The following is a 16972-nucleotide window of genomic DNA, read 5'->3' on the forward strand; positions in this document are numbered from 1 at the left end:
AACTCCTGTGACTTGCTTTATTGTGATATTAGCTTTATTGCAGTGGTCTTGAACTGAACTCAATAGTATCTCTGAGGTATGCCTGTAAATGCCGTATTCAATATACAAATCTGGGCCTGTATTCATCCGGTGGAAAAAACACTAGATTTGGAGTTTAGATCCCATCTCTACTATTTTCTAAAATGCGACTTTGGGCAAATTCTTTAACCTTCTTGAGCTTCTATTTTTTCCATTCCTAAAATGTAGGTTATAACATTTACCTCATAAAGTATTTGGAAAACCAAGTGATATAAAGTACATGAAAAGAGGGAGGCAGAGCAAGATGATCAAATAGAAGCCTTCAGCAATTGTCCCTGCTGAAGGAGCACCAAACTGAAGAACTAGCTACACAAAAAAGCACCTTCATAAGAACCAAAAATCAGGTAAGCGATCACAGTACCTGATTTTAACATCATATTAAGAAAACAGGCACTGAAGAGGGAAGGGAAGAGGGAGGGAGAACACAGTGATTGTGAAACTTTGAATTGTAATTCAGTGCTGCCCTGACACAGTGGAAAGCAATACGAGGCAGAACTCAGCCGGTGCCCACAGAAGGAGCATTTAGGCCAGCCTTAGCCAGAGGGGAATAGCTCATCCCAGTAGTTGGAACCTGAGTTCTGGCAAGCCCTTCCACTGTGGGTTAAAGTGCTCTGGGTTCCTAAATAAACTTGAAAGGCAGTCTAGGCCACAAGGACTGCAATTCCTGGGCAAATCCTGGTGTTCTGCTGGTCTTGGAGCCAATGGACTTGGGGAGCATATCACCTAGTGAGATACCAGCCAGGGCTGCTAAGGGAATGCTTGCACCACACTTCCCCCAGCCTCAGGCAGCACAGCTTGCAGCCCTTGCAGAGACTCCTTCCTCCTGCTTAGGAGAGAAAAGGACAGAGTAAAGAGGACTTTCTCTTGCAACTTTGATACTGGCTCAGCCACAGTAGGATGGGGCACCAGACACAGCCGTGAGGCCCCCATTCCAGGCCCTAACTCCCAGATGACATTTGAAAACACACTTCAAGCAGGAAGAAAACCCACTGCCTTGAAGGGAAGGATCCAGTCCTGGCAGGATTCACCAGCTGCTGACTAAAAAGCCCTTGGGCCCTGAATAATCAGCAGTGGTATCCAGGCAGCACTTGCTGTGTGCCTTGGATGAGACTCAGAGACATGCTGGCTTCAGATGTGACCCAGCACATTCCCAGCTGGGTGGCTATGAGGAGAGACTCTTTCTGCTTGAAGAAAGGAGAGAGAGGAGTAAGAAGACTTTGTCTTACAAATTGGGTACCAGATTGGCCACACTGGGGTAGAACACCAGGTAGATTCCTAAGGTTCCTGACTCCAGGCCCTGGCTCCCAGTTGGCATCTCTGGACCTATTTGGGGCCACAGTGAACTCACTGCCCTGAAGGGAAGATGCCTGGCTGGATATGCCACCTGCTGATTGGAGAGTCCTTGGACCTTGAGTGAACACAGGTGGTAGCCAGGCAGTGATCATCATAGGCCTTGGGTGAGCCCCAGTGCTGTGTTGGCTTCAGGTCTGACACAGAGCAGTCCCGTAGTAGTGGCCACAAGGGTGCTTGTGTCATCATCCCTTCTCCAGCTCCAGGCAGCTCAGCACAGAGACAGGATGTCCATTTGTTTGAGTGAAAGTAAAAGAAGAGAACAAGAGTCTCCACCTAGTAATCCAGGGAATTCTCCCAGATCTTACCCAAGACAACCAAGGCAAGAGACACAGCATTACTGGGCTGGAGGTGCCCCCTAATGCAGGTATGGCTGCAGTGACCAAAGACTTAGATCACAACACCCAAATCTCTTCTAATAGTTGGAAAGCCTTCCCAAGAAGGATGGGGACAAACAAGCCCAAACTGTGAAGACTACAACAAACACCTAACTCTTCAATGCCCAGACACTGAAGAATATCCATAAACATCAAGGCCATCCATGAAAACATGACCTCACCAAACAAACTAAATAAGACACCAGTGACCAATCCCAGAGAGACAGAGATATGTGTCCTTTCAGACAGAGAATTCAAAATAAGAGTTTTGAGGAAGCACAACAGAATTCAATAATAGAATAAAATTAAGAAAGATGTTGAAATAATTTAAAAGAATCAAGCAGAAATTCTGGAGCAAAAAATGCAACTGACATACTGAAGAATACATCAGAGTCTCTTAATGAATTGATCAAGCAGAAGAAAGAATTAGTGAGCTTGAAGACAGGCTATTTGAAATACACAGTCAGAGGAGACAAGAGAAAAAAGAATAAAAAGCAATGAAGCACACTTAAAAGATCTAGAAAATAGCTTTAAAGGGGCAAATCTAAAAGTTATTGTTCTTAAAGAGGAAGTAGAGGGACAGATTGAAGTAGAAAGATTATTCAAAGGGATAACAGAAAACTTCTCAAGCCTAGAGAAAGATATCAATATTTAAGTACAAGAAGGTTATAGGACATCAAGCACATTTAACCCAAAGAAGACTACCTCAAGACATTTAATAATCAAACTCCCAAAAGTCAAGGATTTTAAAAAGATCCTAAAAGTAGCAAGAGAAAAGGAACAAATATCATACAAAGGAGATCCAATATGTCTGGCAGCAGACTTCTTAGTGGAAACCTTACAGGCCAGAAGAGAGTGTCACGATATACTTAAAGTGCTAAAGGAAAAAAACTTTTATCTTAGAATAGTATAACCAGCAAAAATATCCTTCAAGCATGAAGGAGAAATAAAGATTTTCCCAGACAAACAAAAGCTAAAGAATTTCGTCAACACTAGACCTGTCCTACAAGAAATGCTAAAGGGAGTTCTTCAATCTGAAAGAAAAAGACGTTAATGAGCAATAAGAAATGATCTGAAGGTACAAAACTTACTGGTAATAGTAAGCACACAGAAAAACATAGAATATTATAACAGTGTGATTGTCTGTAAACTACTCATATCTTGACTAGAAAGACTAAAATATGAAGCTATCGAAAATAATAACTACAACAACTTTTCAAGAGATAGGCAGTATAATAAGATATAAATAGAAACAACAAAAAGTTAAAAAGCAGGGGATGAAGTTAAAGTGTAGAGAGTTTCCATTAGTTTTCTCTTTGCCTATTTGTTTATGCAATCAGTGTCAAGTTGGCATAAGTTTAAAATAACAGGTTATAAGATATTTTTTGCAAGCCTATGGTAACCAGAAACCAAAAAACATACAACAGATACACAAAAAATAAAAAGCAGGAAATTAAAACATAACACCAGAGAAAATCACCTTCACTAAAAGGAAGACAGGAAGGAAGAAGGAAGAGAAGACCACAAAATAACCAGAAAACAAATTTTTAAAATGGCAGGATTAAGTCATTACTTATCAATAATAACACTGAATGTAAATGGACTAAACTCTCCAACCAAAAGACATAAAGTGGTTGAATGGATTTAAAAAAAAAACAAAAAAAAACAAGGCCCCACGATCTGTTGCCTACAAGAAACACGCTTTACCTATAAAGACACACAGAGAAAACAAAGTAAAGGGATGGAAAAAAAAATATTCCATGCAAATGGAAACCAAAAAAGAGCAGGAGTAGCTACACTTATATCAGCAAAATAGATTTAAAGACAAAAACTATAAAAAGAGACAAAGAAGGTCATTTTTATAATGATAAAGAGGTCAATTCAGTAAGAGGGAATAACAATTATAAATATATATGCACCAAGCATTGGAGCACCCAGATATATAAAGCAAATATTATTTGCACTACAGAGAGAGAGAGAGACCACAAAACAATAATAGCTAGAGACTTCAACACCTCACTTTCAGCAAGGAACACATCATCCAGGCAGAAAGTCAGTAAAGAAACCTAGGACTTAATCTGCACTGCAGACCAAACAAACCTAATAAATATTTACAGAACATTTTATCCAAAGGCTAAAGAATACATATTCTTCTCCTTAGCATATGGATCATAGGACAGACCATATGTTAGGCCACAAAAACAGTCTTTAAAAATTTATATAAAATAAAATTATGTCAAGTATCTTCTCTGATCACAATAAAATAAAAGTAGAAATCAATAACAGGAATTTTGGAAACTATACAAACACATGGAAATTAAACAATATGCTCCTGGGCCAGGTGCGGTGGCTCATACCGGTAATCCCAGCACTTTGGGAAGCCTGAGTCAGGAGGATTGCTTCAGTCCAGGAGTTCAAGAGCAGCCTGGGCAACATAGTGAGACCCTGTCTCTACAAAACAACAACAATAACAAAAACAAACAAGCAAAAACACAATATGCTCCTGAATGACCAGTGGGTCGATGAAAACATTAAGAAGGAAATTTAAAAATTTATTGAAACAAATGATAAGGGAAATACAACATACCAAAACCTATGGGATATAGCAAAAGCAAACTAAGAGGAAAGTTTATACAAAAAGAGCCTTGATATGGTTTGGCTGTGTCGCCACCCAAATCTCAACTTGAATTGTACCTCCCAGAATTCCCACATGTTGTGAGAGGGACCCAGAGGGAGGTAATTGAATCATGGCGGCCAGTCTTTCCTGTGCTATTCTTGTGATAGTGAATAAGTCTCACAAGATCTGATGAGTTTATCAGGGGTTTCTGCATTTGTTTCTTCATTTTCTCTTGCTGTCACCATGTAAGATGTGCCTTTTGCCTCCTGCCATGATTCTGAGGCCTCCCCAGCCATATGGAACTGTAAGTCCAATTAAACCTCTTTTTCTTCCCATTCTTGGGTTTGTCTTTATCAGCAGTGTGAAAACAGACTAATACAGTACATTGGTACCAGCAGAGTGGGGTGTTGCTGAAAAGATAACCGAAAATGTGGAAGCGACTTTGTAACTGGATGACAGGCACAGGTTGGAACAGTTTGGAGAGCTCAGAAGAAGACAGGACAATGTGGGAAAGTTTGGAACTTCCTAGAGACTTGTTGAATGGCTTTGCCCAAAATGCTGATAGTGATACGGACAAAAAGGTCCAGGCTGAGGTGGTCTCAGGTGGGGATGAGGAACTCGGGAACTGGAGCAAAGGTGACTCTTGTTATGTTTCAGCAAAGAGACTAGTGGCATTTTGCCCCTGCCCTAGAGATTTGTGGAACTTTGAACTTGAGAGAGATGATTTAGTGTATCTGGCGGAAAAAATTTTTAAGCAGCAAAGCATTCAAGAGGTGACCTGGATACTGTTAAATGCATTCAGTTTTAAAAGGGAAACAGCATAAAAGTTCAGAAAATTTGCAGCCTGACTATGCGATAGAAAAGAAAAACCCATTTTCTGGGGAGAAATTAAAGCTGGCTGTAGAAATTTGCATAAGTAGCAAGAAGCCTAATGTTAATCCCCAAGACCATGGGGAAAATGTCTCTAGGCCATGTCAGAGGTCTTCACAGCAGTCCCTCCCATAACAGGCCTGGAGGCTCAGGAAGAAAAAGTGGTTTCATAGGCCAGGCCCAGGGTCCCTGTGCTGTGTGCAGCCTACGGACTTGGTACCCTGTGTCCCAGCTGCTCCAGCTGTGGCTGAAAGGGGCAAATGTAGAGCTTAGGCCATGGCTTCAGAGTGTGGAAACCCCAAGCCTTGGCAGCTTCCACATGGTGTTGAGCCTGTGGGTGCACAGAAGCAAGAATTGAGGTTTGGGGACCTCCATCTAGATTTCAGAAGATGTATGGAAACGCCTGGATGCCCAGGCAAAAGTTTGCTACAGGGGCAGGGCCCTCATGGAGAACCTCTGCTAGGGAAGTGTGGAAGTGAAATGTGGGGCCAGAGTCCCCACACAGAGTCCCTACTGGGGCACTGCCTAGTACAGCCGTGAGAAGAGGGCCACCGTCCTCCACACCCCAGAATGGCAGATCCACCAACAGTTTACACTGTGTACCAGGTCATTGCATCAGCATGACCTGGATATGAGACCCGGAGTCAAAGGAGATCATTTTGGAGCTTTAAAATTTGACTGCCCCACTGGGTTTCAGATTTGAATGGGCTCTATAACCCCTTTGTTTTGGCCAATTTCTCCCATTTGGAATGGCTGTATTTACCCAATACCTGTATCCCCATTGTATCTAGGAAGTAATTAGCTTGCTTTTGATTTTACAGACTCATAGGCAGAAGGGACTTGCCTTGACTCAAATGAGACTTTGGACTGTGGACATTTGGGTTAATGCTAAAATGAGTTAAGACTTTGGGGGACTGTTGGGAAGGCATGATTGGTTTTGAAATGTGAGGACATGAGATTTGGAGGGGCCAGGGGTGGAATGATATGGTTTGGCTGTGTCCCCACCCAAATCTCAACTTGAATTGTATCTCCCAGAATTCCCATGTGTTGTGGGAGAGGGAAATAATTCAATCATGGGGGTTGGTCTTTCCCGGGCTATTCTCGTCATAGTGAATAAGTCTCAAGAGATCTGATGGGTTTATTAGAGGTTTCTGCTTTTGCTTCTTCCTCACTTTCTCTTGCTGCCACCATGTAAAAAGTGCCTTTGGCCTCCCACCAGATTCTGAGATCTCCCCAGCCATATGGAACTGTAAGTCCAATTAAACCTCTTTTTCTTCCCAGTCTCCGATATGTCTTTATCAGCAGTGTGAAAACAGACTAATACAAGCCTACATCAAAAAAGTAGAAATACTTCATATAACCTAATCAGTGCACATTAAAGAACTAGGAAAGCAAGAGCAAACTAAATCCAAAATAGTAAAAGAAAAGAAATAATAAAGATCAGAGCAGAAATAAGTTGAATCAAAATGAAGGAAACAATACAAAAGGTCAATGGAACAAAAAGGTGATTTTTTGAAATTATAAACAAAATCAATAAACCTTTAGCCAGACTAAGAGAAAAAGAGAGAAGACACAAATAAAATCAGAGATGAAAAAGGAGACGTTACAACTGATACCACAGAAATTCAGAGGATCATTAGAGACTATTATAAGCAATTAAATGCCAACGAACTGGAAAAGCTAGAAGAAATGGATACATTCCTAGACACATACAACCTACCAAGATTGAATCATCAAGAAATCCAAAACCTATACAGACCAATAACAAGTAATGAGATCAAGGCCATAATAAAAAGTCTTCCAGCAAAGAAAAAAAGCCCAGGACCCTATGGCTTCACTGCTGAATTTTATAAAACATTTAAAGAAGAACTAAAACCTATCCTACTGAAACTACTCCAAAAAATAAAGGAGAAAGAAATATTTCCAAATTCATTCTGCAAGGCCAGTATTACTCTGATAGCAAAACCAGAAAAAGACATATCAGAAAAAGCTACAAGTCAATGTCCTGATGAACACTGATGCAAAAAACCTCAACAAAATACTAGCAAATTGAATTTAACAATTCATTTAACAAGATTATCTCATGACCAAGTGGGATTTATCCCAGGAATGCAAGCATGCAAGTCAATCACAAATCAACCAATCAGTATAATATATCACATCAACTGAAAGACAAAAACCATATGATTATTTTAGTTGAGGCTGAAAAGCATTTGATAAAATTCAACATCCCTTCATGATAAAAATCCTCAAAAAACTGGGAATACAAGGAACATACTTCAACATAATAAAAGCCATATATAACAGATCCATTGCTAGTATCATACTGAACAGGGAAAAACTGAAAGCCTTTCCTCTAAGATTTAAAACAAGACAAGGATGCCCACTTTCACCACTGTTATTTAACATAGTACTGGAAGTCCTAGCTACAGCAATAAAACATGAGAAAAAAAAGTCATCCGAATTGGAAAATAAGGAGTCAAATTATCCTTGTTTGCAGATGATATGATTTTATATTTGGAAAAACCTAAAGACTCCACAAGAAAGCTATTAGAACTGACAAACAAATTGAGTAAAGTTGCAGGATACAAAATCAACATACAAAAATCAGTAGTATCTCTATATGACAACAGCAAACAATCTGAAAAAGAAGTGAAAGATCTCTACAATGAAAACTATAAACCACTGATGCAAGAAATTGAAGAGGGCACCAAAAATGCAAAGATATCCCATATTCATGGATTGGAAGAATCGATATTGTTAAAATGTCCATACTAACTCAAAGCAATCTATGGATTCAATGCAATGCCTATCAAAATACCAATGAAGTTCTTCACAGAAATAGAAATAATAGTCCTAAAATTTATATGGAATCACAAAAGACCCAGTATAGCCAAAGCTATCCTGAACAAAAGGAACAAAACTGGAAAAATCACTTTATCTGACTTCAAATTATACTACAGAGCTATGGTAAGCAAAACAGCATGGTACTGGCATAAAAACAGACCAATGGAGCAGAATAGAGAACCCAGAAACAAATCTATACATCTACAGTATAAACTCATTTTAAACTCATTTAAAACAATGGTGCCAAGAACATACATTGGAGAAAGGCATAGTCTCTTCAATAAATGGCACTGGGAAAACTGGATAGCCATATGCAGAATAATAAAACTAGACACCTCTTTCTTGCCATATACAAAAATCAAATCAAAATAAATTAAATACTTCAATCTAAAACCTCAAACTGTGGGCCGGGTGCGGTGGCTCACGCCTGTAATCCCAGCACTTTGGGAGACCAAGGCGGGTGGATCACGAGGTCAGGAGATCGAGACCATCCTGGCTAACACGGTGAAACCCTGTCTCTACTAAAAAAAAATACAAAAAATTAGCCGGGCATGGTGGTGGGCGCCTGTAGTCCCAGCTACTGGGTAGGCTGAGGCAGGAGAATTGCGCGAACCCCCCGGAAGGTAGAGCTTGCAGTGAGCCGAGATTGCACCACTGCACTCCAGCCTGGGCGACAGAGCAAGACTCTGTCAAAAAAAAAAAAAAAAATCTCAAACTGTGAAATTAATAAAAGAAAACACCGGGGAAACTTTCTAGGACATTGTTCTGGGCAAATATTTCTTGAGTAATATCCACAGGCACAGGCAACCAAAGCAAAAATAGACAAATTAGATCATATCAAGTTAAAAAGCTTTTGCACAGCAAAGGAAACAGTCAACAAAGTGAAGAGACAATGCACAGAATGGGAGAAAATATCTGCTATCCATCTGACAAGGGATTAATAGCTAGAATATATAAGGAGCTCAAACAACTCAATAGGAAAACAATCTAATAATCTGATTAAAAATGGGCAAAAGATGTGAAAAGACATTTCTCAAAAGAAGACATACAAACGGCAAGCAGGCATATGGAAAGGTGTTCAACATCAATGATCATCAGAGAAATGCAAATCAAAACTACAATGAGGTATCATTTAGCCCCAGTTAAAATAGCTCTTATCCAAAAGACAGGCAATAAGGAATGCTGGCAAAGATGTGGAGAAAAGGGAACCCTCATACACTGTTGGTGGGAACCCTATACACTGTTGATGGGAATGTAAATTAGTACAACCACTATGAGAACAGTTTGGAGGACCCTCAAAAAACTAAAAATAGAACTACCATATGATCCAGCAATCCTACTGTTATATACCCAAAATAAAAGAAATCAGCATATTGAAGAGATATCTGCACTTGCATGTTTACTGCAGTACTATTCACAGTAGCCAAGATTTGGAAGCAACCTAAGTGTCCATCAACAGACAAACTGATAAAGAAAATGTGGTACATATACACAATGGAGTACTATTCAGACAAAAAAGAATGAAATCCTGTCATTTGCAACAACATGGTTGAAGCTGGAGGACATTATGTTAAGTGAAATAAGCCATGAACAGAAAGACAAACTGTGCATTCTCACTTACTTGTACTAAAAATTAAAAAAATTGAACTCATGGAGATAGAGAGTAGAATGGTGGTTATCAGAAGGTAGGAAGGATAGTGGTGGGAGGTATGATTAACGGGTACAAAAATATAGTTAGATAGAATGAATAAGATCTAGTATTTGATAGCTAATAGGGTGACTACAGCAACAATAATTTATCGTACATTTTAAAATAACTAAAAGAGTAAAATTGCACTGTCTGTGACACAAAGAAAGAATAAATGCTTTAGGTAATGGATAACCCATTTACCCTCATGTGACTATTACGCATTATATGCCTGTATCAAAATATCTCATGTATCCCATAAATACATACATACATCTACTATGTATCCACAAAAAATTAAAAATAAAAAAAAAGTACATGAAAATTTTCAATCATAAGATCAATTCTGTAAGGCAAATGTCATCTGTATTCTACAGATTTATAGAGGAGAAAACTCATCCAGAAAAAACCATGTGATTCACCCAAGGTCACACAAGAAGCAATCAGAGGAGTAAGCAATTGATCCTATCTGATTCCAAACACTCAGATACCCCTTTTTCCCCCCATGGAACAGTCAAGTTCCATCTCCCCCTGCTGCGCTCTCTTCAGGGCTTTCTGACATGGAAATGTTTTCCAGTAATGGCTCTTCTAACCCTGCTGGCCTAGGCCCTCACCTACTCACAGCCACTTGGAGTTAACCAAGTAGGGCAAACATAGTAGGTGATACCTGGTTTGCTAGCAGTAAAAATGTCCATAGTGGAGGAAATGGAGAAGATGGGACTGGAAACCACAATGACAGCATACGGCACACTGCTGGACCAACATCCTAGGGAGAAAGACTAAAGTATAGGAGACTGGCAAGGCACTGTGCAGATCTCTAATTTTGAACCTTTATTCTTTTTATCATTACTGACTCCTTGCACTGAGTACTGAAGCTTCTTGTGTATGCAGATTCCTTTCTTTCTTTTTTTTTTTTAAGAGACAGGATCTCACTCTGTAACCCAGGCTAGAGTACAGTGATACAATCATAGCTCACTGCAGCCTCGACCTCCTGGGCTCAAGCAATCCTGCCTCAGCCCCCGCCAAGTAGCTAGAACTGTAGGTGCATGCCACTACACCCAGCTAATTTAAAACAAAAATTTTTTTAGAGTTGGAGTCTCACTATGTTGCCTAGGCTGGTCTCAAATTCTGGGCTCAAGTGAGCCTCCCGCTTTGGCCTCCAGAGTAGCTGGGATTACCAGTGCAAACCACCTCTCCCCCTATGTATACATCTTTCATCTTCACCTTTGGAGTTTAGATTCTATTAGAGTGGTCACAGGGCCTGTGTGTGGCCCTGGAGTTTCCTTAATAGAAGCATACAGAGTTCTGACTATCTGCACCCAGTCCATACTAAGGCCTTTCTTTAAAAGGCCTTCATCAGGGCCAGGAAAGACAGTGATTTTCAGGGAGGAAATAAGAAGCTGTCCATCTTTTTTTTCTAATGCCAAGCAAAATCCTTTCTGCTAGCCCAAATTCACAGACTCCTTTCCCATCATCAAGAACCTGCAATGCAAAGGTAGAGGGTGAGTGGAGGAGGCAAGCCACTGAAGGGGGCAGGCTGCCCTACAGCTAAGAGGCCTAAACATCTCAGCAGCCCCGGGTGTTGTTTCCAATTCAATTTCTTCTGCTCATCAACATTCTGTTTGGTATGCTCATCTGTCTGACATGCTGATAATTAAGTAGCAGTGCTAATTGATTTTATTATTGGATCACACAGAACAAGGCTTTCCCATGAGTTTGTATCTATCTATTTCAGTATATGATGGTAATAACTATCTCATGAAAAGTATTAGTAGAACATTTTTTCCAGTACTTTGAGTTCATCTTGGAAACTCTGGTTAATCAGGATCCTATACCCTGTGGAAATAGGAAACAGGCCCATTATCCCAATGAAAAGGTCCATTCGTAACACAAGAATGTGGGCACTTTCTAACACGTGTGCCTCCGTTACACTCTTGTTTCTCAGCTCCATGATGCTGGGGCTGGGTGGGACTCTACAAGCACACTTCCCCTTTGCTGTCTGGCTCTGTGTCACACCAGCAGGGCGCTAGAAGGATCCTGCAGTGCTGGAGCAGGGAGGTAGGACCTGCTCGGTCCTGTTCCTGTCAGTGTCCCCCCAGGTAGGTGCAGCAGCTTGTCCCAGAACCAGCCTCATCACACCTCCTGAGAGGTGCCTGCACCGGCAGGGCAGTGCCCTCTCCTCTGGGTTGGGTTCTGGCTCTGAGGCCCTCCTTGAGCTTCTGGGTTGTGATAAGCCCAGCTTCTTCCTTGTGCTCTCCCAGCCCTGAGAATGGTGGCTGTTTCCTGTGCCCCCGCCCCATGTTCTCTGTTGATTTATTCTGTCCTCCAATATCCATCATATTGATTTCTTTTATGAAATTAGCTGTTGGAATAACTTATATAGTTTCTACTTTGCTGATAGGACCTAATACAGTGCATTTAAGAGCCACGATTTCATTCATAACAGTGGTTAAACGAGAAGATTCTGAAATCAGTCACATCTGAGTGGGAATCTAAATTCATCTCTGTAGTGCCTGGTAACTTTAGAAAATTTAATTCACTTCTCTAGGTCTCATTTTTCTCAATCACTTCCATTTATACAACTAATATATATTGAGTACCTACTAAGTGCCAAGTACTGTGCTAAGCGCAGAGATACAATGATATGCAAAACAAATTCCCTGACCTCCCAGAACTTCCTGTCATGTGAATTAAATGACAGAACTCAGTAAGGGCGTTAGCACAGTGCCAGGCACATGTCATCAGCCTTCCTCTCCATCCCATGACAGCAGAGCAAACACAAATGGGTCTTAAAGAAGGAAGTGTTTCAGCAGCTAAGTCTCTTCAGAAAATAAGATGGGTCTTTCCCCCAAAAAGGCTGAAGGTCTCTGTCTACAAAAAACCAAGGATTCATTGTGTGCCCCGTCCATTCCTTCTGTTCAGAGCAGAGAAGCAATGACCGTGTGGCAGCATTCATTCAGAGGGAAATGAAACAAACCAGCCCTAGAGAGGGAACACTAAAGGTGACATTTTAAATAAATTCCAGAAAAACAGGTACCTGTGATACTGAGGAAAGAGCAACAGAAGAGGTATTGCAGGCCAGGACTGGGATCCAGAATGACCACAGGGTGTAAGTGAAAGAAGATACCAGAAAGCTGCTATGCTAACATCGGTCACAGTGACAGTCGTGTGTGTGTGTGTGTGTGTGTGTGTGTGTGTGATGGGGTCTCTGTCATCCTGGCTGGAGTGCAGTGGCATGATCAGAGCTCACTGCAGCCTCGACCTCCTGGGCTCAAGTGAGCCTCCCACCTCAGCCTCCTGAGTAGCTGGGACTACAGACATGCGCCACTAGATAATTTTTAAACTTTTTGTAGAGACAGGGTCTCTCTATGTTGCCCAGGCTGGTCTCGAATTCCTGGGCTCAAGTGATCCTCCTGCCTCAGCCTCCCAAAGTGTTGGGATTACAGGCATAAGCCACTGGACCTGGCCCACAATGACAATCTTTTTACCGAAAAGAATATATACATGTGTGTGTATGTGTGTGTGTGTGTGTGTGTGTGTGTGTGTTTCAAGACTTACTTTATACCTTCTACAGCAAGATTATATGCCAAGAAAGGCCAGGGAGGTGGTATAATGGAAAAGAGAGATTCTAGATTACATTCAAGCCTGAATGCAAAGGTTGTGGGCAAGAAAAGGCTGAAAGAAATATACCCAATCTTCACATTTTGACACACTCCTTCTGCTATCTAGACATCAGGCATATTGTGTCAAGGAATGGCCAGTGTTCTCATTAGCAAGGAAGTGTTTCTGTAAGACTTCTGGGTAGCTAAATTCTTGAAAACCATATCTTAACACATTGATAACCTAGAAATGCAAACTCAATTCCTCACCCTCACTGTTTTACACATTTTTGACATTATTATGAACATCAAAAGTCATAATGGAGGAAAACAACCATAGGAAACCATTGTTAGAAGGTCTACTCCACATCCTTGCTCTGGGGCCTCATTATAAATAATTTACTGTCACGTAAGGAATTTAGAGTTCCAGAAGGCATGAAAAGCCTGGAAAGAGTTTTATTCATAAATAAATGCTAACATTTAAACAATAAAGACAGTTTCAAAGTCCAGAACTATTGAAATGAAGAATATATACTGCCGGATGATTTATTATGGTTGTGTTTATAGTCCAAATGAGAAGATAATTCAATTCTACCTGGAGAGTCATTATATGGCCAAGCCCAAGAGAAGTACTTTGGATAAGAGGTGATATTTCTATTTTTCCATTTCAAGCAAATTATTATTTCTGTATTTAGGACATCACTCAGGCAATTCCTTTCATGACATGTAGCACTCTTGAGCAATTAAAAACATTTATAAGGTAAAAGAAGGGACAAATGCCAAATTTAGAATGATCCATGGAACACTGAAGAACCCCCAGAGAACACTGATGCCTCAGACATAAGGCAAAATAATCCCTTCTGCTCAAGAAAACTTAAATGAACAGTGAGCACGCATCACAGCAAGAACATTATTACCCAGCAGAAGCAATCTGCTAAATACAGATTTAATCTCCAAAAACGCCTCCTAACAGGAGATGGGAGCAAATAAGTACCTCCTGATGTGATGGAGAACTATCCCTTGGCAAAATGTGGCATATGGCCATATTGCCCCTTATTCCTCAACCACATACTTCAATCATGGAATACAAGAACATGTTTATAATATATTCTTGGATGTGGCAGACACATGCCTGAGTGTGAAGGCACTCTATCAGAACAGCCTCCAGCATTCCTGGGCTTACATACCATCCAGACCATTGTGATGACTGTAGTTTCTTTTCCCCAGAATGCTCAGAGATGTGTGATTTGGAGTTGTTAGCATCCGCTTGGTAGTTGGGGTTTGCAGGCTTGGTGTAGATCGAATTACATTAGGTTTCTTTGCAGGATGGATCTCTGATGGGGGAAAAAAGGTTTCTCAATTCAGAACATGATATTAAAAATCTATGTGCATTTACATTGGCTAATAGGCACACATCTTATTTCTTAATGAGCTGAGAGTCAGTTCCTCCTGAGCCAGCCAAGGACTTGCATAATGAGTCAGCTTCAAGTGTTGTTGCCATGGCTTTACTTATCAAGTAAGCTGGTTTTTCCCCTGCTGGCTGGAGCTCTGAGCCTCGCGTTGTGAATACAAGCAAAAACAAAACAAAAAGCCACTTCAGAAGGTCACATACAACATGTGATTTACTAAGGGAATAAGGCATCTGACTCCTCAAGATATTAGACATCAAAAGGCTATCTGGAGAGGTAGCCTTGGGGTGAGGGGGGTAAAACACTTCTGTGCTCTGTCAAACCAGGCACCATGTCAGGTATGCGAACTTTCTGAAAAACAGGATTCCTCCTCTGGCTCTGCAACCAGACAGAGTATGGGACCATGATCAATTACTCGCAGCCTAGAACATTTTGATATAGATGAAACCTGAAACCAAAGTCCAAATGCAATAGTCAAGAGGTAGATGAAATGCTTTATCCAAGGATATATCACAAAACCATAATGTGCCTGTGGTATATGCATGTTTAACAAAGCTATATTGTTGTTAGCCATACAGCCCAGAACTACGTGCTCTTATTGTAGACGGACAGAAACTGTAATACTGTAGGAACTGGATTTAAGAACTTCAGTTTACTACTAAAGCTGGGCAGCCTTTTTCTAAAGCTTAGCAGCTCACCGATTCTCAGAGTCATCATGCAGCTGGCCAACTACACACAAGCCACCCTGCCTTCTCACCTTTTCACTGAAGGTAAGGGCTGAGATATCGCCCTGATTTACTGGAATTTAGGAAAAGCCATTGGAATTGTTAGAATCACTACATCTCTGGTCAAAGTCCCACACTTGCCAAAATTTAGAAATGGCTTAAATACTACCACCCAAAAAAGTGATTTTTTTTTCTCCAACATCACATGACAAGTTTGCCAGCCTTGCATTTCATTTAACCTCCACAGTCTATGCTCCATCCAGACCAGTCAAGCTGCTTTCAAGTCCTTGGACTCACTGAAGCCTTTGTTCATCTGGTTCTCTTGGCCTCATGAGGGAAGAGTACGCTTTTCCTATTTTTCTACCTACTCGAATCCTAAATATCTTTTAAGGCTGAAATTAACTATTACTTTCTTCAGGTAGGCTGCCCTAATGCTCATTAGAAAAAATTCCCTCATTGGCCAGGTGCAGTGGCTCACACCCATAATCCCAGTACTTTGGGAGGCCAAGGTGGGCAGACTGCATGAGTCAGGAGTTCGAGACCAGCCTGAGCAACATGGTGAAACCCTGTCTCTACAAAAATTTTTAAAAACTAGCCAAGTGTGGTGGTGCACACCTGTAGTCCCAGCCATTCAGGAGGCTGAAGTGGGAGGATCACCTGAGCCCGGGAAGTGGAGGTTGCAGTGAGCCGAGATGGAGACATTGTACTCCAGCCTGGGTGACAGAGTGAGACTCTATCTCAAAAAAAAAAAAAAAGAACAGTCCTTCCTCCAAGTGCCCAACACATATTACCTGTAACTCTTTTATAGGATCTAATCCTTTGTTTTATTGTTCTTACCTGCTTGCTTTCCCCACTACACTAAGAATTTTGAGGGCAAGGTCTTACCCATCTTGGTGTTCCCCAAATCACTTAGTACAGTGTTTTCAACATATAAATACTCATAAATACATTGTGTAGGGATGTGGTTCAGCTGGTAAGAACAGCACAGTGTGGGCCTATCTGGTAGATATAGAGACCAATTTGCCCACAGTAGGAGCACACAATTATTCTTGTAAAGGCTAATAATGTTATATTCTTTTTTTCTTTTTTCTTTTTTCTTTTTTTTTTTTTTGAGACAGGGTCTCAATTGGTCACTTGGGCTGGAGTGTGGTGGCACAATCTTGGCTCACTGCAACCTCTGCCTCCTGGGCTCAAGCGATTGATCCTCCCACCTCAGTCTCCTGAGTAGTTGGGACCACAGGCACGCACCACCACACCTGCCTAATATTTGTATTTTTGGTAGAGACAGGGTTTTGCTATGTTGCCCAGGCTCAAACTCCTGGACTCAAGCAATCTGCCTGCCTCTCAAAGTACTGGGATTACAGGCATGAGCCACCATGCCCGGCCTATTCTATTTTTTGTGATCAGAAACTT

At 41.0% G+C, this 16972-nt stretch overlaps 1 protein-coding gene across 3 annotated transcripts in view; it reads right to left on the reverse strand.

Moving 5' to 3' along the window:
• Nucleotides 1-16972, reverse strand: part of MTA3 (metastasis associated 1 family member 3) — a 180934-nt gene that overhangs the window by 19017 nt on the left and 144945 nt on the right. For all 3 annotated transcript variants that reach the window (XR_010123108.1, XM_054475174.1, XM_054475173.1), the window contains exon 16: nucleotides 14613-14759. Coding sequence is in view for 2 of the 3 variants with exons in the window: in XM_054475174.1 (XP_054331149.1) it covers nucleotides 14613-14759 (147 nt within the window). In the remaining variant the exon portion in view is untranslated. The remainder of the gene's footprint in view (nucleotides 1-14612; nucleotides 14760-16972) is intronic.

The sequence above is a fragment of the Pongo pygmaeus genome, chromosome 12, assembly GCF_028885625.2.
Source record: "Pongo pygmaeus isolate AG05252 chromosome 12, NHGRI_mPonPyg2-v2.0_pri, whole genome shotgun sequence".
NCBI classification, from domain to species: domain Eukaryota; kingdom Metazoa; phylum Chordata; class Mammalia; order Primates; family Hominidae; genus Pongo; species Pongo pygmaeus.